Source organism: Acinonyx jubatus, chromosome C2, assembly GCF_027475565.1.
Source record: "Acinonyx jubatus isolate Ajub_Pintada_27869175 chromosome C2, VMU_Ajub_asm_v1.0, whole genome shotgun sequence".
NCBI classification, from domain to species: Eukaryota; Metazoa; Chordata; class Mammalia; order Carnivora; family Felidae; genus Acinonyx; species Acinonyx jubatus.
The window spans coordinates 3,966,758-3,987,634 of NC_069384.1; the positions used below are offsets into that span (position 1 = coordinate 3,966,758).

The 20,877-nt window shown below is 51.8% G+C and overlaps 1 protein-coding gene across 5 annotated transcripts; it reads left to right on the plus strand.

Annotated features, from left to right (window-relative positions):
- The first annotated feature begins 204 nt into the window (after window positions 1-204).
- On the plus strand, window positions 205-20,411 carry ZBTB21 (zinc finger and BTB domain containing 21). Of its 5 annotated transcripts, none has more exons than XM_027041557.2 (3): window positions 205-354; window positions 12,819-14,419; window positions 15,020-20,411. In XM_027041557.2, the coding sequence occupies exons 2-3, from the start codon at window positions 12,832-12,834 to the stop codon at window positions 16,012-16,014; spliced, it is 2,583 nt and encodes an 860-aa protein (XP_026897358.2). In that variant the 5' UTR covers window positions 205-354; window positions 12,819-12,831; the 3' UTR covers window positions 16,015-20,411. The 5 variants fall into 5 exon arrangements, with proteins under 5 accessions (XP_026897358.2, XP_026897352.2, XP_026897353.2 ...); XM_027041552.2 differs by adding an exon at window positions 6,346-6,413 and having other exon boundaries at window positions 252-354; window positions 12,819-20,411; XM_027041551.2 differs by having other exon boundaries at window positions 12,819-20,411.
- Window positions 20,412-20,877: the final 466 nt, after the last annotated feature.

Here is a 20,877-nt window from a genome sequence, read left to right on the forward strand (position 1 = left end):
GGGGCCGGCGCGGAACAGGCGCTCGAAGGGCGCGGGCGGACGCGGAACGCCAGGCGGAAGGCGCGCGCGGGGCGCGGAAGGACGCGGACGAACGCGGACGCTCGCGGCGCTCCCGTCAGGCCCGCCCTCGCCCGCCCCCGGCGAGGCGCACCTCCCTCGCCCCGCCCCCCGGGGCCAGCCGCCCAATCACAGCGCCGCGCACGTGACGAGCGCTGCCTGCGATGACCTCATCCCTGGTGTGGGATGACGTCAAATTCAAGATGGATGGAATCACAGCGGCAGCGGCGGCTGCGGCGCGCGCGAGCCGAGTGTGAGCGGAAAGGGACCCGGCGTCTGCCTCGGGGCTGGAGACCGGTGAGTAACTGTCACGCCCCTCGCCCTAGAAGAACTGCGGGGCCCCGCGGGAGGCCACAGCCTCCTCGCAAAACGCGGCCTTTCCTGACGTAACTCTGAGGTGATTTCTCTCCTCTTTTTTCTCTTCCACCAGCGGGTTGCGGGTTCCGAGCGCTTCTGCGCGTGCGCCGGGTCCGGGCTCTCACCGAGCATGCCCCAGTCTCCCACGTAGCCGATTGTGCCTTCACACTGCGCATGCTCCTTGCCCGCACTTGGCCTCGCCCTCGCCACTGCGCACGCTCCGTCCCCGGCTGGTCTTCCCTCGCCCGGCCAGGTGCCCCCTGGGCCGGACGTGCCCGGCCCTGGCGCGCGCACCTGCGCGGAGCGGTTGGGACGCCTTCCGGGCTGAGGGCACGTGCTCGCAGTCCCGTGCAGGCGTGGGGACGGGCGGGGGGCGCGAGTGTGCGCGGGAGCTGGGGGCAGTGGGAACCCGCACCTGCCGTGGCCAGCGCCCCGTGGCCCCTGGGTCCCTCCCGGCGACCGCAGGCGAAACCAGCCAGTAGCCCGGGTGGACTTTGCTGGCCCCGCCCCAGCCCGCCTCCTTGGCCGGCCCTCTACCGGACGCGTGGACTCCGGAGCGCCCTCGTTTCCCTCCAGAGCCCCTGGAGGACCTGTTTCTGCTCCGTTGCGGGTGGTTTCTCACTCGAGACAGGCCCCGGCCGAAATCTGCGGCCGGAGGCGGTGGGGAGGTGGGGGGTGGGCTGGGACCAGCGGTTCTGGAGAGCCCGGCCCAGAGACCTCCGCTGGCGGGAATCCCCGTGATCTTTTCGTGTGTTCTCACCCGGACCGCTTAGGTCGACCAAGTTCAGTAGCGCCCTGTAGACGCCTGGAGCGTGGGGGAGCCCCTCGGCACGAGCCCTTCACAGGGCTGCGTGGTTCTGGAGAATGCCACTTGAGCGGCACGTTTGGAGGTGGGGTGTTTTCGGAGACTGGTTCTCCCTCGGGATTGTCAGACGGGGGTCGATGAGGGCAGAGGTTAATCAGACCCCCCGCGTAGTACAGCCTCCTGGGGTCTTGTAGTGCAGGAGCTCCCCTCTGGCATCTGAGGGCCTCACTGTATTACAACATAGTCCAGCGATTGCCATGATGATGACCCCGAGTCATCAGTAAGGGGCCTGCATTGTGGTCTGTGCACCTCGTTTAAAAAGACAAAGCGGGTTGATCCGTTTTGGATTTTCCATTGGCAGCTCTTCTCCCCTCTGATGCTTGGAGTAAATAACCTCTTCCACCACTAACGTCTAATTGTCATTACTGTTTAATTTAAGTATGCCTAAATGTGAAAGAACAGAAAGAAAGGGGACATGGGGGCACTGGTCTGCGTGAAAGTAACGTCGTGTTTCATTCATTTCATTCAACGCTCTCGAAGGTGGCATGCACTTCGTTGTGTGCGGTGAACAGTGGAAAGGATAGAACCCCAGTCCTTCAGGAACCTTAACAGTGTTTATGGCAGGGGATGTGTAACCAGGGAATCTCTGGGTGAGCGGGGGATGACTGAAGGGACAATTCTCGTGGTCCCCAAAGCTGATTCTAGAGCCGTTTACCGGCGAGGTTTGCCAGGTCCCGGTGATGGGCTGCAGAGGAGAGAGGTTTCCGGTTTGGGAGACCTGGTGGTTGTCAGCATACCTAACCAAATAAGGAACATGTGAGGACAAGCAGATGTGGGGTAGGGGCGAGGGGGGGTGGGTGGGCGTGAGGACTGCCCCGGGCACGTGGGTTGTGCTGTGATGGAAGTAAGTGTTCAGTGAGCCCCGTGGGCCCAAGGGCAGGTCTGAGCAGAGATGCGGGTTTGGCCGTCCTCGTCCAGGGGGCCTTCAAGCCCCGAGAGCTCATGCGAGAAGCAGGGCTGCCAACGTGCTAAGCTCTAGCAGATGCTGGAGCAGTGAAGGTGAGCGGGTGCGGGACTTGAACCTGGAGTGTACGCATGGATTTCTCTCTTTACCCGGGAGATGCTTGCCAGGCCTGTGCTGAGCGTTAGGGATACACAGATCATTCCAGATAGTTGGGTTAACCACAGAAGATGTGGATGGAGTATTGTGGCAGTTCAGGTAGGACTGGGCCACGGGCTACGGGCACAGCAACCGGAGCTTTGTAGAGACCGTGACATTTGAGCTAGATCTTTCTGGGAAGGCTGGCCAAGGGAAGTTGGAAAGCTGTGTCAGGTGGTGAAAATTGGGTGCACAGGTTTGTAGGGTGGGTGGTAAGGAGTGTCCAGAGGGGGGTGGAAAGAAAAAGTACGGCCAGAACATGAACAAGCTTGTATGCCAGTCTGTGTAGTTTGGATTTTATCTAGGAAGCAACGGGAAAATCTATATAGCATTCTAAAAGGCTGTGATGGGACGGGCTTTACTTTAGGAAAACAAATACAAGGTACAGTTTCCACTCCCGCCTGTAGTTGGATTGTCGGAGTACAGAAAAATCAACAAATATTACTGTGCAAGGAGTTATGTTGGCCATTGTGAAGGGTATCAGGATCTATTAAATAGGTTTTTAGTCCTTCCATAAGCTTACCGTTCTGTTGGGGAGACAAAGCAAGTAAACGTTATGTAAATGGTGCGACTGTAATGCAGGAGTTGAAAGGTATTTGCTCATAAACCGAAGTGGTCAAGGAACGTATATTCCTTAGCTAAGGCTGCCAAACAAAGTACCACAGACTGGGGGGCTTAGTAGCAATTTATTTCCTCACAGTTCTGGAGCCTAGAAGTCCAAGATCGAGGTTTGGGCAGCGTTGGTTTCTCCTGAGGCCTTTCTCCTTGGTGTGTAGAGGGCCATGTTCTCTCTGCCTTCACGTGCTCCTGTCCTCCTCTCCCCTTGGAGGGATACCAGTCAGATTGGATTAGGGTCCACCTTAACGTCCTTACTAAAACTTGATGAGCCCTTTAAAGACTCTGTCTCCGGGGGCACCTGGGTGGCTCAGTCGTCTAAGCATCTGAGTCTTGATTTCTGCTCAGGTCATGATCTCACAATTTCCTGAGTTCAAGCCCCGCATGGGTCTCTGTGCTGGCAGCTCAGAACCTGCTTGGGATTCCCCTCCCCTCTTCTCCCTTCCTCTCCCCCCTCCCTCCCTCCCCCACCTCCCCTGCTTGTGCTGTCTCTCTCAGAATAATAATAATAAAAAAAAAGACTGTATCTCCAGATCTGCTTGCATTTGGAGGTTCTGAGGGTTAGGACTTGAGTGTGTAATGGGGCACAGAGAGGGGGACACAGTCCGGCCCATGACAAAGGCTTAATGGAGTGATTGGACTTGAGCTGAGCTTTGAAAGATGATTAATGTTCAGCTGAGTCGCATGCGGGGGAAGGTTCCACGGGGTGCCTTGGACATTTCAGATCTGGTAGTGGAGGAAGCAGGACACTCGGGTTCTGTCTCAGAGACACAGCATCTGAAGCAGGAAGTTGTCACACGGGAATAATGAAGGGAAAGAAAATGTAAAAAGTGGTTTGAAACCAGATTTACAGAGCTATAGAGTCTGTGTTTTTAAATTTCTGTGTTTTCACAGATAACCATTGTTTTTGTCATTACGTATTTTCACCCAACTTGTAGGTCTCAGCTAAAATGTCACACGAGGCACTTCTTAGACTCCCTCTCCAAACCCCGTTTCTCCACCCAGGTATGGCCCCCTGTTTACTAACATTATAGCGTAATCTGAAGTTACCTTTTTCATTTGTTTCCTTGCTCATTATCTGATTTACCCCACTAGAATTCGGAGGCCTCATCTGTTTCGTGCGCCCATATTTCGGGCATGTCTAAACACGCCTTGCACATACTAAGAGCTCAGTAAATAAATCAGTAGTAGCATTAGCTACGTGTATGCCTGATGGATGCTTGAAGCTTCGTTTTAGGAAGCTCCGTGCAGCAGCAGGGTTGTAAAGGATGGACTTGGAGAGTGCGGCAGGAAGAGTGAGTAACACTTGGAAATGTATCAGTTCGGGTCCTTTAAGAATAAGAACAGAAACTGACAGGCTAGCTTGAGTAGAACAAGGAATTTATTGTAAAGATGCAGCATTGCTCCAGAGGTTTAAGAAAAAGCTGAAGAATTGGGCCAGGAAGTACGGAAACGAAGGTAACTGGCTGGAATGGGCATAGTGGGCACTGGCACACTGCATTTTTAGGTCACTGCTGCGCTAAATCCTCTCCACTCATTTGCTGCCTTTATTGGTTTTTGCAGGCCCGTATTCCAGACAGAAAGTTTCTGATCTGCTTGGCTTTGGTTGCGTGCCTACCCGTGAGCTGGGACAGAGCAGCACAGCACACTCACTCACTGGGGCGGCGGGGGGGGGGGGGGGACGGCGGTGGTCTTCAAAGCCAAACCCAGGGCCGGGCCTCTTCCAGCAGGAGGCCCAAGCAGAAGCAGACAGGCTGCTCGCCGACCGAGGTGCCCCGCACGGGCCGGAGCTGTGCTGTGGAAGGGAGCACATCCTCAGCCAGAGCCAGCCCCTCCCCGGGAGACTGAAAACAGGGTGACGGGGGCCCCAAGGGAACGGCACTCCTGCCCGGGAAGGGTCGGATTAAGTAAGGCTGGCTCTGCAATCTGAGGCGCTTTGGAGGATTTCTGACACCTGTCTTGTCACTGAGGGAGTGATAACAGCCAACTGAGAGCGCTTCTGGTCTCCCTCGAGTAATAAAATCTCGTGGGGAGTCAGGCCTAAATCCAGCGGCGAAGGTTTGGGGCTGCGTGGTACGTGTGTGCTCATGTTCCAGAGTCAAGCGTAGACGCTTTGCTCTTCTGACTGTTTGCTTTGTGTTACGTGCATTTCTTCTCTTCTCTGCTGTAATGGTTGGGACTGTGGAAGCGGTCCCCAACGCTCCAAGGGACTGTGCGCCCAGAGTTCGGTTCAGGCGTGGATGTAAACAGACCTTTTCCTATAGAACTGGTACCGAGGCTCTTATGGGCTAGTCCAGCAGGGAATTTGATTTGTAATGTATCTTAGCTCTGACACCAGCCTGAGTTTTAGTCTCCAAAACGTGAACATCAGTGGGCTATCTTGGTCCCGTCCCTTCCCCTCTCCCTTCCTGGGCCCCTCATTCACCTCCTGGTGCCCATTATGCCAGGGCTTTGTTGTGCTTTGCTGTCTTCTGTCCACGTCACAAGAATGCTGTCTTCCAAAATCATCTACCTTCCCTCCATCCCCTTAACAATCTTAATTCCTTCCGCTAACATTGGTATAAAGAGGAAATTATTTGCACTGAATCAATTTCTATTAAGATACGAATCCCCGCTTCTCGTGGTGTTTAGTACCTAGGGAATCTGAGGTATTGGTATGAAATAATTTTCTGCAGTTCAGTTGCAGAGTGCTTTGTAGCCATGCTGGGGAGTTGGAACTTGGATTCCCCGCCCCATAAGGGGTTTAAAGCCCTGACGCAATCAGATGTGTGTTTCTGAAAAGTATCTGTAGTAAAAACCGGAAGAACGGAACCTTTGCCGTTCCGATAGTCGAGCGTGAGTCGCAGGTCTTCTCTGATGTCCCCACTGTGCGCCCACCCACCCTCCCACCTCCCGGCCAAATTAAGTGCTTCCTGAAATCGGTGTTCTTGTAGCACTGTTTGCACCCCTCACCCTGTTTAATTTTGTATGTCTCTGTCCTGCCGTGGGAACGTGAGCTATTGGACAGCAGGCCAGCGACTCTTTATAACACTCGGGACCACATACATTCAGGAAGGGAAGAGAGGAAGGAAGTAAAATGCCTGCTTGCCGTGTAGAAGCACTACATACAGTGGGAGCTTGCGAACATAGCGTGTCTTCTGTTGATCAGAAAACTCCCACGTGGTAAGCAGGGTTAGCCCCACTTCACCGGTTAAGGAAGCTACTACTCAGGAAGGTCAAGTGGCCTTTACCAGGTTATATGCCTGATCAGTGGCAGAGCCAGGACTGGAGACCAACTGATTTGAACGTCTTTTCCAGGAGCTGGGACTTCCATGAATTGTTAAGTATAAAGATTCTCATTTTGAAATTGCAGGAAACCGCATGAAATAGGAACAGTTCAGGCAGAGTTTGGGAAGATTTTTGTGTGCGAGGATCCAAGTGGTAAGCGAGCCAGCCCTATTTCAGAATCTGGTTTTCCTTGGGGGATTTCCACTCAGCTCTTTCCGTCCATCATAAACGGCTCTTTTCGTCCACATTTCACCCACTTTCCTTTCAAGAGCGCCAGGTTTTCACTATGACTAAAGTGATAGCAGGAACTCTTCACCGATGAGTCAGGTGGAGATAAGCCATGGGAAGGGCGTGGGGGTGGACGCGGTGGCAGTGTGCATTTACACGTAAGAGCTTTCAGATTTGTGATGCGCTGTCTTCAGTGAGTCCGAGGTCCTGGTCATTCATAATTAAAACGTACGTGAGAGGTTGGAGTCTGATGAGCCCGCAGATTTGTGGAGGAGGCAGTCCGTTCAGCAGCAAAGCTGGCCTTACGAGGGCTGAAGAGCCGAAAAGCAAAGGGGTTTGGACATTCAGTCCGCACACGCACCAGCCACAAAGGGTCTGGCTGGGTTAGCTCAGGAAATTCAGCAGCTGTGATTTCCACACCCCTTTTGCCTGCATTCCTAATGGAGCATTTTATATTTTCAGTCACATTGTTAAACAGGGTGTAAATGAATATACCTACTGTCCTTAAAACACAAAAATCCAAATTGTTAATTGTTTGCAGCTAGACCGGGAAAGGGCCCATCGATCTTGAGTTTCAGTAATTACAAAGGTAAAAGCAAGGTCTTCAGCCGGCAGGTGAGGGGCCCGCGCTGCACACATCTCAAGGCTTTGTCCCGGGCCGCTGGACAGGACAGAAGGGATCCAGCTCCTCTTAGGATCTTGACTGGTCTTCGTTTAGCCCTCGGGGCCCTCGTGCCTCCTTCCCCTCTGCAGCCCCATCACCCGCTTTCCCTGCGGGCAGCCTGTGCTCCAGCCACGCGCTCTGTCTGCTGTCCTTGAAATGCCCTTCACGCATCCTGCCTGACTCCTCCCAGGTTTCTGACTCCTGCTGGTTCTGTAGAATGCCTTCCCTGCCCTCCCTCTCGGCTGCACCTGCACCGCGTCCAGACCGCCGCCCCCGTCCTGCGTGGTGCTCAGCACGCTGATGCGTGGTGACGGACTGACCTGTCCTGGTCCCACACAAGTCTTTCAGACGGGACCACGCTTCTCAGGCCTCCGTCCTCCGCGTCTAGCCGGGCCCAGTACATCCTGGACACGCACCGGGCTAGGAGAAGCGGATAATGTGATGACGGAGTCCCGGCTCTGGGACCCAACTCCCAGCTGGCCCTGCTTCTCACTGAGTCACCTTAGGTACAGTGCGTGACTTCTCAGTGCCTCCGTGTCCTCGTTTGTATAGGACAGGGGTTTGCACAGTGCCCAGCTCAGATGTTAGTGTGGGAATTAAGGGAGGAAACTAGCGACAGGGGCGCCGTAGGGGTTAAAGAGCGTGGCCCCTGGAGCCAGGTCACCTGGTGTGAGTCCTGCTCGGCTGTTTATTGTGCACGTGACCTGGACCAAGTTACTGCCCCTCTGGGCCTGTTTCCTTGTCTCTAAAATAACCGAGTACCCACCTCCCAGGGTTGCTGTAGGTACGCAGTTAAGGCGTAAACATGTGGATGCCATGTGGACGCCATGTGTGGCAGAGCAGGCACACGAATCCGAGCCACTCGCGGGTGTCCATTAGCGCTCAGGGCAGTGGGACGGGAGATGCCGCAGCTGCGTCCCGCACTGCGTGCCAGGGCTGCGCGTGCCCGGCCACTTTCCGAGCCGGTGGTCTCGTGGGGGGCTCTAAATGCGGCTGTAGCCAAATGAATGGTTTAAGCAGTTTACGGGGACAGCGACTCTTTCTCTTAAGGCCTCACTCTTGAGTGACTTATTCTTTTCCTAATTCCCGAACGTTTTCGCTCAAAGAGTATAGGAGCCCGTGGTTCAAGGGATTAGAAGTAGGGACTTGGAACAAAAACAGCAGTCACGATCATTTGAGAAAAGCAAAAGAAGGACACTTGTTTGAACAGCGTCGTTTGTGGCACGCAGTGGTGGGGGACGGACGGTGTGGGGTCGCAGTTGCCGCACGGCCAGGAACGTGGACGTCTCCCGCGGTTTCGTCCTCACCCAGCCCTTCAGCCTGTGCCTGTGGTTTCATCCCTGGGTGTCTAAGTTTGGATTCCCCCACGAGCAGACCCTGAGACGGGAATGCAGGGTGGATGTTTGCTTGGGAAGTGATCCCAGGAAGCACAGGAGGTCGTAGGGAACGAGGAGCGAGAAGGGGAGCCCGTAGAAGGCACACTCGGCAACAGGTGTGTGCTCACGTTTGGAAAATCAGACTGAAATCCTGAAAAAACCCGAGCCCATTTTTCTATCAAACTTCATCGCCGGTAAGGACACCCTTCCAGCTGTTCTGGTAGGATTCGTGGAGCTTTCTTTAATTCCTCGCCTTCTTACCCTCTACAGTCAATCCATTAGACGTCCTAGTAACTAACTGCCTTGGCTCCCCTGCTGCCACCCTGCTCCCCCACCGTCCTGTCTCCCCGGGGTCACTGCTGCAGGCTGCCAGCTGGTCCAGGCTGCCGTCACCTGTCCCCTGCCTCCTTGCTGCGGGCTCCCAGCTGGCCTCCCAGCTTCTACCTTTCCTGTCTTCCGTGCTCTCTTCTCGACAATGCAGCCGGAGGGATCCTTTTGAAACGTAACTCAAGCCATTGTCATTTTTCTGCCCAGAATCTTGGAGTGACTCTGTTTCACTTCTGGCACAAAGCTCAGTTTGCCTGCGGTTCGCTCAGCCCTGCAGTCGGCGGCTCCCTGCTCCAGCCCTGCTGCCTCTTGCGCCCTGTGCCGCTCGCGCTGCCCTTCCCTCGGTGACTGCCATGGCTCCTTGCCTTCTTCAGACCTTCTCAAGTGACATTTTGTCGAGTGAGTGAATGACTGATTTGTGGAGCTCTGGCGCAGTTTGCAGTGTGCTGTAGGTGCTCCGTAAATGGCAGCACCATTTTCTCCTTTAATCCGCACGAGTGCATGGTGTGGTAGCCGCTGTTATCCTTATTTTGCAGTGGGGGAAACTGAGCCCCAGAGACTGACCAGCCCGGAGCCCTGTCTTGGCCCGGACTCGCGGGAAGGAGCACATCGTACATGCTTACGTCTCTGGATGTGAGCACGTGAGACAAACACAGGTGTCAGGAGATCGCAGCCTTACTGTGTTTGAGCCACGCGGACATCTTCTACTCTGTCCCCGTCGTTTATGTGTTTTTAATTGCTGGTTTCAAACCACTAAATTGATTTTAAGAAACGCTTTTGAAACATACTTATCCGTGCTTTTAATGCTGCGCCTGTTGCTTTTCTGAGCTAGGTTTCTCAAAAACTATTAGCGCTAAAGACCATGTTCGTTGCATAGCTGAGTTGGTAAGTGTGGCATTACAAGTTTCTTTCTTTTTCTGCTGACCTTTGTGAAAGATGACAAGGGTCTGTGTAAATAAATGCATGATGTTAAGACATGACAGTAGGATTAGGGAAGAAATTAAAATGGCTAACAGAAAAGAGGAAGGGAGATGTCTCTATCAAGCAGTCACAGATAGAGGAATTAAAATTTGCCGTTGATACAGAACGTTGGAAGGCAGCAATGCACGGAAACTCCGTACACTCTGGCCAAAGCATGTGTTTGGGGACACGCTGCTTACCAGGCACCATCTCTGGAAGCAGGCACGTCTGAGTCCCTTATATTGAGCCAGCACCATAAGGGAGTCAGAACAGTGGTAAAGCAGTTGTATGCTGTGTTCACGGAGTCCAGGTTGGGGGCCCAGCAAACTCTTTGTGGGCTCTTCTGAGGAGCCCCCATGCTGGTTGACCAGCAGAGGCTGATCCTTTGAAACCAGAGGAGAACTTGCAGTGTGCTGCATGCCAGGTTTGGTACATTTACAACCTGCCCCCTGCAGAATGATGAAACGGTCACAAACAATCCGAGTTACTCTGAATCCATTCAAAAATAAATGCATTAACTATTTTTAAAAAAATTTTTTTAATGTTCATTTATTTTTGAAAGAGAGGGAGACAGAGCACGAGCGAGGGAGGGCCAGAGAGAGAGGGAGACACAGAATCCGAAGCAGGCTCCAGGCTCCGAGCTGTCAGCCCAGAGCCCGACACGGGGCTCCAACCCACAGACGAGAGATCATGACCTGAGTCGAAGTTGGACGCTTAACCTACTGAGCCACCCAGGTGCCCCAAATCATACTATTTTATGTATTTATTTATCTTTATGAATATAATTTATTGTCAGATTGGCTTACATACAACACCCAGTGCTCATCCCTGCAAGTGCCCTCCTCAATGTCCATCACCCATTTTCCCCTCTCCCAGCCCCCATCAACCCTCAGTTTGTTCTCTGTATTTAAGAGTCTCATAGTTTCCCTCCCTCCCTCTCTGTTTATAACTATTTTTTTCCCCTTCCCTTCCCCCATGCTCTTCTGTTAAGTTTCTCAAGATCAACATGCGAGTGAAAACATAGGATATCTTTCTCCGACTGACTTATTTCATTCAGTATAATTCCTTCCAGTTCCGTCCACATTGTTGCAAACGGCAGGATTTCATTCTTCCTCGTTGCCAAGTAGTATTCCATTGTATGTATAAACCACATCTTCTTTATCCATTCGGCAGACGATGGACATTTGGGCTCTTTCCATAATTTGGCTATTGTTGAAAGTGCTGCGGTAAACATTGGGGTACATGTGCCCCTGTGCATCAGCACTCCTGTATCCCTTGGGTCAATTCCTAGCAGTGCAACTGCTGGGTCATAGGGTAGTTCTATTTTTAATTTTTTGGGGAACCTCCACACTGTTTCCAGAGCGGCTGCACCAGTTTGCATTCCCACCAGCTGTGCAGGAGGGTTCCCGTTTCTCCACCTCCTCGCCAGCATCTGTAAATCATAACTGTTTTACAGAAGACACTGCAGTCAAACCACAGAGGTGTTACAGTGACAGAAGCCCAAGTGAAGGGTCAGCTTTGATTGCGTTGTCTGCGTATGAAATGGTTTTCCCTTCATCGAGAGCATGGGTGGTGCAAATATGGGCCCTTTTCTTTGACACTGAATTAAATGGTTACCGTGTATGAGATGCTAGCTCATGTAACTTTCGCAACAGCCCTAAAGAAGGGCACAGTCCCCCATGTTCCACGTGAAGGACCTGGTGCTCAGAGGGGCTAGCCGACCGCCAGGAAGGAGGTGGCCTCTCACCCCGTGTCTCTGCCCGAACATGCGCCCAGCCGCTAGGCCTTTTCTCGTCTCACCTTTAGGTTGTTAGAGAGTTGCAGAGAGATCTGAATCCAGACCTTTTAACTTATAATTAGTAATAATGAAGTTTAGATCAGGCCAGAGTTTCCTCTGTGCTGCTGTCGAAAATGTGATTTGATAAGAAAATTGTATTCAGGAGATGGTAGGGTGTTTAACATAAGACAGAACCCGAGCTCTTCTGTTGTTTAACATTTCTAACCATTGTTAAGCACTGATACGGTAGTGATCAGCAAGTGACTTTTTTACCTCTTTACAGATTCTTGCCTTTTAAAATTTTTTTAGAGTGCGTGAGCGTGCATACGCATGAGGGAGGGGCGGGTGGAGAAAGAGGGGGAATCTTACGCAGGCTCCACACTTGGCAAGGAGCCAGACGTGGGGCCCGATCCCATGACCCTGGGATCGTGACCTGAGCTGAAATCAAGAGTCAGATGCTTAACCGGCTGAGCCCCCCAGACGCCCCAGATTCTTGCCCATTTTTAAAAAAAATTTTTTAATGTTTGTTTATTTTTGAGAGAGAGACAGAATGCAAGTGGGTTAGGCGCGGAGAGAGAGGGAGACACAGAGAGGAGGGGGAGAGGTGCAGAGAGAGGGAGCCGTCAGCACAGAGCCTGACGCGGGACTCAAACCCACAAACCGTGAGATCATGACCTGAGCCGAAGTCAGACGCTCAACCGACTGGGCCCCCCAGGCGCCCCGATTCTTGCCCATTTTTAAAGGTCTGGTAAGGCCACCCCTTTGCGACCCAGTTGTAACAGTTTACGTCGTGTATAAGTATGCCCAAAAGCAAGACTGACTTTGTTTCCCGAATTACGGGCTCAGGAGTCCTGATAACTTCATACTTACTCTCTGAGGTGAAAGGGATAGAACGAAGCATCGGATGAAGAACCCTAGGTAACAAACTTTTAATTTCAAGTGGTGCCTTTCTGCGTAGCTGCCGAGTTCCAGCAGCCTTCCGACGGTGGTACGGTCTTCGGTCCTAAAACTGCTCCGCTTCAGCGATCGCTGGTCTCCGGGAGCCACGAGGCCGGTTTGCTTCTGTTTCCCGTGGCATTTAAGGGAGAGCTTTGGTCTGCCTGCGTTCTGCTCAGTGTCAGCCCCTAGGAAAAGACAGCTAGCGTTCCCTGCCCTCGAGGAGCTTTCCGTCTCAGGGCGAGCTTTTCGGCACGTTTTTCATGATGATTCTGCGCTTTGTCTTTCAGATAAGCCCACGCGATGGAGGGGTTGCTGCATTACATCAACCCGGCCCACGCCATCTCCCTCCTCAGTGCACTCAACGAGGAGCGCCTCAAAGGGCAGCTGTGTGACGTGCTGCTGATCGTCGGGGACCAGAAGTTTCGAGCTCATAAAAATGTCTTGGCTGCCAGCAGCGAATATTTTCAGAGTCTGTTCACGAATAAGGAGAACGAGGCCCAAACCGTATTTCAACTTGATTTTTGTGAACCCGATGCTTTTGATAATGTTTTGAACTACATTTATTCTTCGTCCTTATTTGTCGAGAAAAGCAGTCTTGCCGCCGTCCAAGAGCTGGGCTACAGCCTCGGGATTTCCTTTCTGACGAACATCGTCTCGAAAACACCTCAGGCACCCTTTCCAACGTGTCCCAACAGGAAGAAGATATTCATAGAAGAGGACGAAAGCAGTTCTCAGAAGAGAAGTGTCATCGTGTGTCAAAGCCGAAACGAAGCACAAGGCAAAACTGTCGGTCAGAATCAGCCCGACCTGAGCCACACCTCGCGGCCCTCCCCCGGCCTCACGGTCAAGACCGGCACCGGGAAGCCCCACGTCCCAAAGCCAGCGGAAGCGCCTCACGCGTCGCCAGTAGCCGAAAAGACTTGGCCCAGAGATGGCCCTGTGGGCTGCACGAAGTCCCTCGAGCGTCCCGGCTCTGTGGACGACCCTCACAGAAGCAGCTTAGCGAAGAGCAACGCGGTGCCGCCTGGCAAGCCGCTGCAGGACAGAGAGGGGACGGACGAGAAACCGTGTCTGAGCGGCCAGCTGCCCAAAGGAAAAGCCATAGAGCTGGCCTTGAAGAGACCACGGCCGCCCGTCCTGTCTCTTCGAAGCGCGTCGGAGACCCCCTACGTGTTGAAGGAAACCGGCAAAGGAGGCGGCCCGGGCGAAGACAGGAACCTGCTGTACTATTCAAAGCTGGGGTTGGTGGTCCCGTCCGGCGGCCCTGGTTCCGGAAAGCAAGGCATCGACAGAAGCGGCCCGCTGGTGAAGAGTCTGCTCAGGCGCTCGCTGTCCATGGACAGCCAGGTTCCCGTCTACTCGCCCGCCATAGACCTGAAGTCTTCCCAGGGGCCCTCAGCAGCGTCCGGGGAGGTGCCCGCCAACGTGTTCTGTGCTCTGTCTCAAAAGCCGTCTGTGAAAGAGTGCGACGACGCGTCAGCCCTGGACGAGCGGACTCCGGCGCCCCAGCCGCACCGCCTCAGGTCCTTCAGCGCCTCTCAGTCCACGGACAGGGAGGGCGAGCCTGCCGTGGCCGAGGTGCGCGTCAAGACGGAGCCCCGCAGCCCGCTGTCGGACCCCTCCGACATCATCCGAGTCACCGTGGGAGACCCGGCGGCCGCGTCGTCCGTCACGAGAGACCTCTCCCTGAAGACCGAAGACGACCAAAGAGACATGAGCAGACTCCCGGCCAAAAGGAGGTTCCAGGCGGACCGAAGACTGCCGTTTAAGAAGGTAAAGGAGGGCGAGCACGGGTCTCCGGTGTCCGAACAGAACTTGGAGGAGGGCTCGAGCCCTCCTCTCCCCGATGCCGACTTTCCAGACTCTGACTTGAATAAAGAGGAATTTGGTGAGTTGGAGGGAACGAGACCAAACAAAAAGTTTAAATGCAAACATTGCCTTAAGATCTTTAGATCCACAGCAGGCCTTCACCGGCACATTAACATGTACCACAACCCAGAGAAGCCCTATGCTTGCGACATCTGCCACAAGCGCTTTCACACGAACTTCAAAGTGTGGACGCACTGCCAGACCCAGCACGGCGTGGTGAGGAACCCGTCGCCGGCCTCTAGCTCACACGCCGTGCTGGACGAGAAGTTCCAGAGAAAGCTCATTGACATAGTGAGAGAGCGAGAGATTAAGAAGGCCCTGATCTTTAAGCTGAGGCGCAGCAAGCCCGCTTTTCAGGCGCAGACTAGCTCCCAGGCCCAAGCCATCAAGAGGAACTTGCGGTCCCGAGCCAAAGGAGCGTACGTTTGCACCTACTGCGGAAAGGCCTATCGCTTTCTCTCGCAGTTCAAGCAGCACGTAAAGATGCACCCGGGAGAAAAGCCCGTTGGCGTCACTAGAGCTGCTAAGCCCAGGGAGCATGTTTCTCTGGAGAGCCCGGTAGAGAACAAGGAGGTTTACCAGTGCCGCCTCTGTAATGCTAAGCTCTCTTCTCTTCTAGAGCAAGGAAGCCACGAGCGGCTGTGCCGAAACGCAACCGTTTGCCCCTACTGCAGCCTTAGGTTTTTCTCGCCCGAGCTCAAGCGGGAGCACGAGGGCAAGTGCGAGTACAAGAAGCTGACGTGCCTCGAGTGCATGCGTACCTTCAAGTCCTCGTTCAGCATCTGGCGGCACCAGGTCGAGGTCCACAACCAGAACACGATGGCGCCGGCCGAACACTTCTCCCTGCCCGGCCTGGACCACAACGGCGACGCGACCGCCGCCTCCAGGCCCCAGGCCCAGGCCGAGCCTCCGAAAGCCAACCACGCGGTGGCCGCCAAGGACGACGCCGCTTTCAGCGACTGTTCCGAGCAGGTGAACTTCGACTCCGAGGATTCTTCCTGCCTCCCCGAGGACCTCAGCCTTTCGAAGCAGCTGAAAATCCACGTCAAGGAGGAGCCCGCCGAGGAGGCCGAGGAGGAGGCGCCCGAGGCCCGCGCGGCCGCCAAGGACGCGGGCCCCAGCAAGGACAGCAGCCTGTGGCCGTGTGAGAAGTGCGGCAAGACGTTCACGGCGCACAAGCAGCTGGAGCGGCACCAGGAGCTGCTGTGCTCCGTGAAGCCCTTCATCTGCCACGTTTGCAACAAAGCCTTCCGCACCAACTTCCGCCTCTGGAGCCACTTCCAGTCCCACATGTCCCAGGCCGCCGAGGAGCCGGCGCACAAGGACCCGGAAGCCTGCCCCGTCCCCACAAACTCGCCGTCCCCGCCCCCGCTGCCCCCGCCCCCGCCGCTGCCCAGGATCCAGCCCCTGGAGCCCGACAGCCCGACGGGCGTGGCCGAGAGCCCCGCGCCGGCCGCCGAGAAACTCTTTGTGCCCCAGGAATCCGACACGCTGTTCTACCACGCCCCGCCCCTCTCGGCAATCACATTTAAAAGACAGTTCATGTGTAAACTGTGCCACAGGACATTCAAGACTGCCTTCAGTCTCTGGAGTCACGAACAAAGCCACAACTGAAGGGCCGGCCCCTTCGGCCCCTTGCGGAAGGGGAGGCGGTCCCCAGGTTTCAGCCCAAACTGTGAGCCGCGCATGAGAAACGAAATATTTTTTGAAGAGAAGGAATAGTAAAGGTTGGAAATCGTTACGCTTGAATAGAAGCTCGAGGGAAATCGATATTAATTAGCAAAGTCCTTACTCAGAAAAACTAAACTACGTCGTGCTCTGGACCTTACGGTCACACGACGACTGGACGTCATCGATGTTGAAATTTTGATCGATCCCGGTTGTTTGCATGGTTCCTCATTCCACGGTGTCAGTATACTCTTTTACTGGAGGTTGTTTTGGTTTTTTACTGATTTGCAGCCCGTGAAATACTACTTAAGTATTTCTTTCGATTATAGCGGACACCTAAGTTCTACTTAAGCCTCAGCCATGTCCTGGAGTCCGCAGCGTATCAGGAGGAAGGGGAGAGTAGTCTGCAGTGTTGACTTAGATCTTAGGAGACTTTAGCAATAAAACAATGATAAGCCTCAACTGTAATAAGTTATCCTGACACTTGATAACAATAAATATTTGGTATTTTGTGGTCACGTAGACATTCTTTTGTATGAAAGTTGTGAGGAATTTAAATCAGCAATAGTAATACTTAGATTTTTATAAAGTAACAAAACTTGCTCTTGGGTCACTTAATATAATTAAGGACAGGAGACTTGGGAAATGAAAACAGGATTTCTAGAAGGCCTCTAAGTTTACAGAAACTAAGGTGGCCCTAGGCGTTGTGGTCAGAGCTGGCGCTCCGGGCTGCGTGTGCACATCCCGGCTTTCCGTTCTGACCACGCGGGGCACACGAAGCTTCTGGCGTCCTCTGACTTACCGCTGCCACAGAGGGAAAATCCGAGCACGTTTGGGACAGGAAACAAAGGTGGCATGAGGCGCTCACTGATGTTGAGTTTAACCTCGTTGGTGTAACAGATCGGGTCGGGACTCACATTTACGCTCGTGGATCCCAGGCCCCGGGGTCCGTGCAGCGCAGCGGCCCTGAGCCCGGAGTTGGCATCGACTTCCGGAGCTGGGGAGCCGGGGAAACCCCATACCACGGTCTCCATGCGCCCCCGACGGCGGTATTTGCAGCGTTCGGTTTCCTGCCTCTGTCTCCTGAGGATTTCTGTTAGAATTTGTTGGAGTTTATTGTGGTCAAACGTCCTCAGTGCAATCATTCTGCTCTGAGTCACTGCTTTTAGTGTCTCAGGGATCTGTGTGAAAGCGCGATCAAGGGTCCAAAATGAGTTTCCGCTACCTAATAAGGCCCACAGGGTTTGGGCTGCCTTTTTTTTTTTTTTTTTTTCTTCTTTTTCCTATTTTGTATGAGTTGCAATTAAAAGGCTTTTGGGAGGGGCCACCCGAGTTCAGTGGGTGTTTCTAAAGGGAAAACTGTCTCACTCGCAGGTACTTAGGTACGTACAAGTGGAAATACTATTGAAACTACAAAAGAGATCCTTGTCAGGTAGTGCTATGGATGAAGTCTCCCAAGTTTATCCATTTTTTTTGCAAGCTGTTCTTTCAAATAAAAAAGAGACTGTGGCTGAGAAACAATCTGCTGAGTGTTTCCCCGCATCCCACTGCCACAGAGAAGGTTTCTGGCCTCGGTCTCGTCACCCACGTTCCGGACCAGCGGGAGGAAGACACGCCTAACTTTTTATCCATACACAAGCATTTTTTATACAACAGTAGTGGACTTTGTAGATGAGAGAAATTGCGGACGAAATTTTGCCTTTCTGTTTCCTTTTCCATTTGAAAACTGTCCTAAGTCCCAAAGTATTTTTGAGTGGTCGCTTCCTATTTTTGTTCTTAGTTAAATTTGATGGAGAAAGGCAAATAAAATGAAGTCACAGCTACCGACGATTGCCATCTTTATATTTTCTGGAAGAAACCTATGCATTTGAAAGATAAAACTAAAGCCTAGGATTTTACGCGAAACATCAGGATGGGTTGTTGTTCACTGAATGAGTCCCCCTTGTAATGTGCCGTTTCTTATTCGGAGCACCTTGGTAGCTGTCACTTCTTCAGAGGACAGTTTCCCTCAGAGTAGTCCCTGCTTCTGGCTGTTAAGAGTACGTGTGACAGTTCCACGGCACACATCATCTTGGCATTGTAAATTCAGTATCCCAGGACTTGAACCTCTATGCTACATTTTTGAAGATTTTTTGATAATGTTAATCAGTAAAAAATATTTTTGATCTAAATACACGCTCAGCGTATCTGTTAGACTTTGAAAATTGCCAGTGTTTTGTCTTGTTAGTTCCCATTTTTGTCTAGGCAAGGAGCGTAAGATTTCAAATAAAATTTTGAACCAAAAACATTTCTAATGCAGTTCTGGTTTTTCTATTACTTTTTATACTGTACCTTCAAAGCGTCAGGCAGAAAGAGTTTATTTTGGTGGTCAGAAAGTAAGCTACGCTTCCTCTCACGTGACTATTTTCAATGTTAGGAAGCAGAGTAATGACAGACACGTGAATCGCTTCATTTAAGAATGTCGATCTCAGACAGCAGGCAGATACTTGGTGTGAGACCAGTGGGTCTTTCCTTGTTACATCTCCAGCTCATAAAAGTGTTGAAAATGTTTTTTCTGATTAGAATTAATTTTTGAAAATGTAGAAAGCTCATTATTCCTTGTAAGTATTCAGGATGCCTTTTTTTATGCAGTTGTGGAAAGAATGTAAGATGTTTTAATATATTCTTTGTTAATCTGAGAACTTGCTGTGTTGAACCATTTTCTTCATGTGGGAGAGGGCGGGAGGGGCCGCCTGAAACACCTCTTTATCAAAGCAAGCAGTGGAGGTTACAAATGGTGTGTGTTTTTTGTAGTTAATATTTCAACCCAATAGAATATTCACCTTTAAAACCAGTTATGGCTAGTGTGCGTTCGTTATTTTTATCAAAATACACAACTAAGGGTTCAACCGTGAGGTCATTTTGCATTTGTGGGGACATGTGTGTGGTTCTTGGTTTTCTGTTTTGGAGTGGATCGTTCACAGCCTTTTTAAAAATAGACTCCAAGGGCGCCTGGGTGGCTCAGTCAGGTGAGCGTCTGACTTCAGCTGAGGTCACGATCTCACGGTTACTTACGTGGGTTCGAGCCCCGCATGGGGCTCTGTGCTGACAGCTCAGAGCCCGGAGCCTGCTTCGGATTGTGTCTCCCTCTCTCTCTGCCCCTCCCCCGCTCACACTCTGTCTCTCAAAAATGAGTAAATGTTTAAAAACAAACAAATAATATACTCTAGCTCTTACTAACCAGTGGCGATTGTATCTACACACAGCAGCCATTGGTGTTGATGAGGGTAGAAGCTGGGGGACCAGAAGAAGATGCCCTTTCCTGGAGGCAGGGGGTATCTTTCTCTACGGGCCAGCGGTCCTTGCGGGTGAGGGACAGACAAGAACTCACTGGTCTAAACTTGGCCTTCGTTCCCTCTGTGCGTGTGTGTGTGTGTGTGTGTGTGTGTGTGTGTGCGCGCGCGCGCGCGCATACATGACCAGAATCCAGAACCTTAGGAAGTAAAGGTATTTGAATTTTCTTACTACAAAAATAGAGTTCATGTAGAACAGGTTTCTTTATAAATTGCACTAATTCATATTGGAACCCTACAAGTCCGTTTTGTCAATTTCTGAATTCTCATTGATGTTTTTTTGTAATAAGTGTGAAAAGCATTATTATTTAAATAATGCTAATACAGTAAGTTCTTTAACACTGGCTTTATTATTATTATTTTTTTTAAGTTTAAAACATAGGGTTTTCTTTTGTGGCTTTAGCACTTTAAGAAGGTTTGTCTCCATAATTTGTCACGGGCTTGCTAGGTGCTTCTCTGCGTGTGCTCTAGCGAGCACTTCTTCTGCGCGCCTGGGGGACCCTGAGCAGCCGTGCTTACCTGCTGGAGGAGGAAACATGGGTGAATGTCAGGTTTCTTAAATTCCTTTCAGAGACCATCATTTGGGAACCAAAGTATTTGACTGTAAATCTTGAAAATAACTGAGTACTCCCTCATCATTTATTAGTGCTGTTCTCAAATTGTCCACAAAGTTTCTCCTCGGTTAATGTTAATTTTCAAAAGGTGATAATTTCTTATTGACATTAATCCAGTACTTCAACATTTTCCATTGAATAAATGCTTATTATTAAGCAAATGTGGTTATAAACAAATTGCGTGTATTTTGTTGTCAGATGCCTTAGCAGACTAAATCATTGTTCAGTTTTATTTAGGAATGAGCTTTTTGGAACTCAAAATTCATGGTAAAATAGGATTTCTGTCTAATGTTAATCCATTGCTTTTTCTGTATCCGATTCCATCGTCTGTTTCCTTTGCTTAAATCTTGACTAAGAATGATTGGAGTCAATAAATTTGTACTGTATTTTGTTTGGAGTCGTGGTCTCTCTGGTATATTTTGGGCGTTGACGACCTTGATCAGCAGCGTATCCGTTTCTGAAAGTAAAGACAAAGCCGTTCTGTGTGAGTAGCAGGAGGGGCCGCCAAGGGCTGTGAGAGCTCTGGTTTCCCCAGTGCGTCCAGGCTGCTTGTGGAACGGGGTTGGCAGTGAAGCTGCAGTTCCTGGGGCGCCCCAAATACGGCACCGTTAAACCACATAAGCAGCAGTTTTTGCCTATCTACCTTTTCGTCTGCTGTTCACGTTAGTTTTTGAAATGCCGACGGGGTAAAATGCACGGACAGCACGTTTACTCCAGGTTGACGTGTCAGCAGTAATTTTCAGGGCTTCCAGGTTGTGGCATCGTCTGCCATCCTCAACGAGGCCCTTCCGTGATGCCAAGATAGATTGCCTTCTTATGTCACTAGCTTTCCCCATCAGGGGGTATGAGTCGTGGTCGCCAGG

Coding starts and splice junctions, on each gene's coding strand:
- ZBTB21 (XM_027041551.2), top strand. CDS start 12,832: ATGGAGGGGTTGCTGCATTACATCAACCCGGCCCACGCCATCTCCCTC.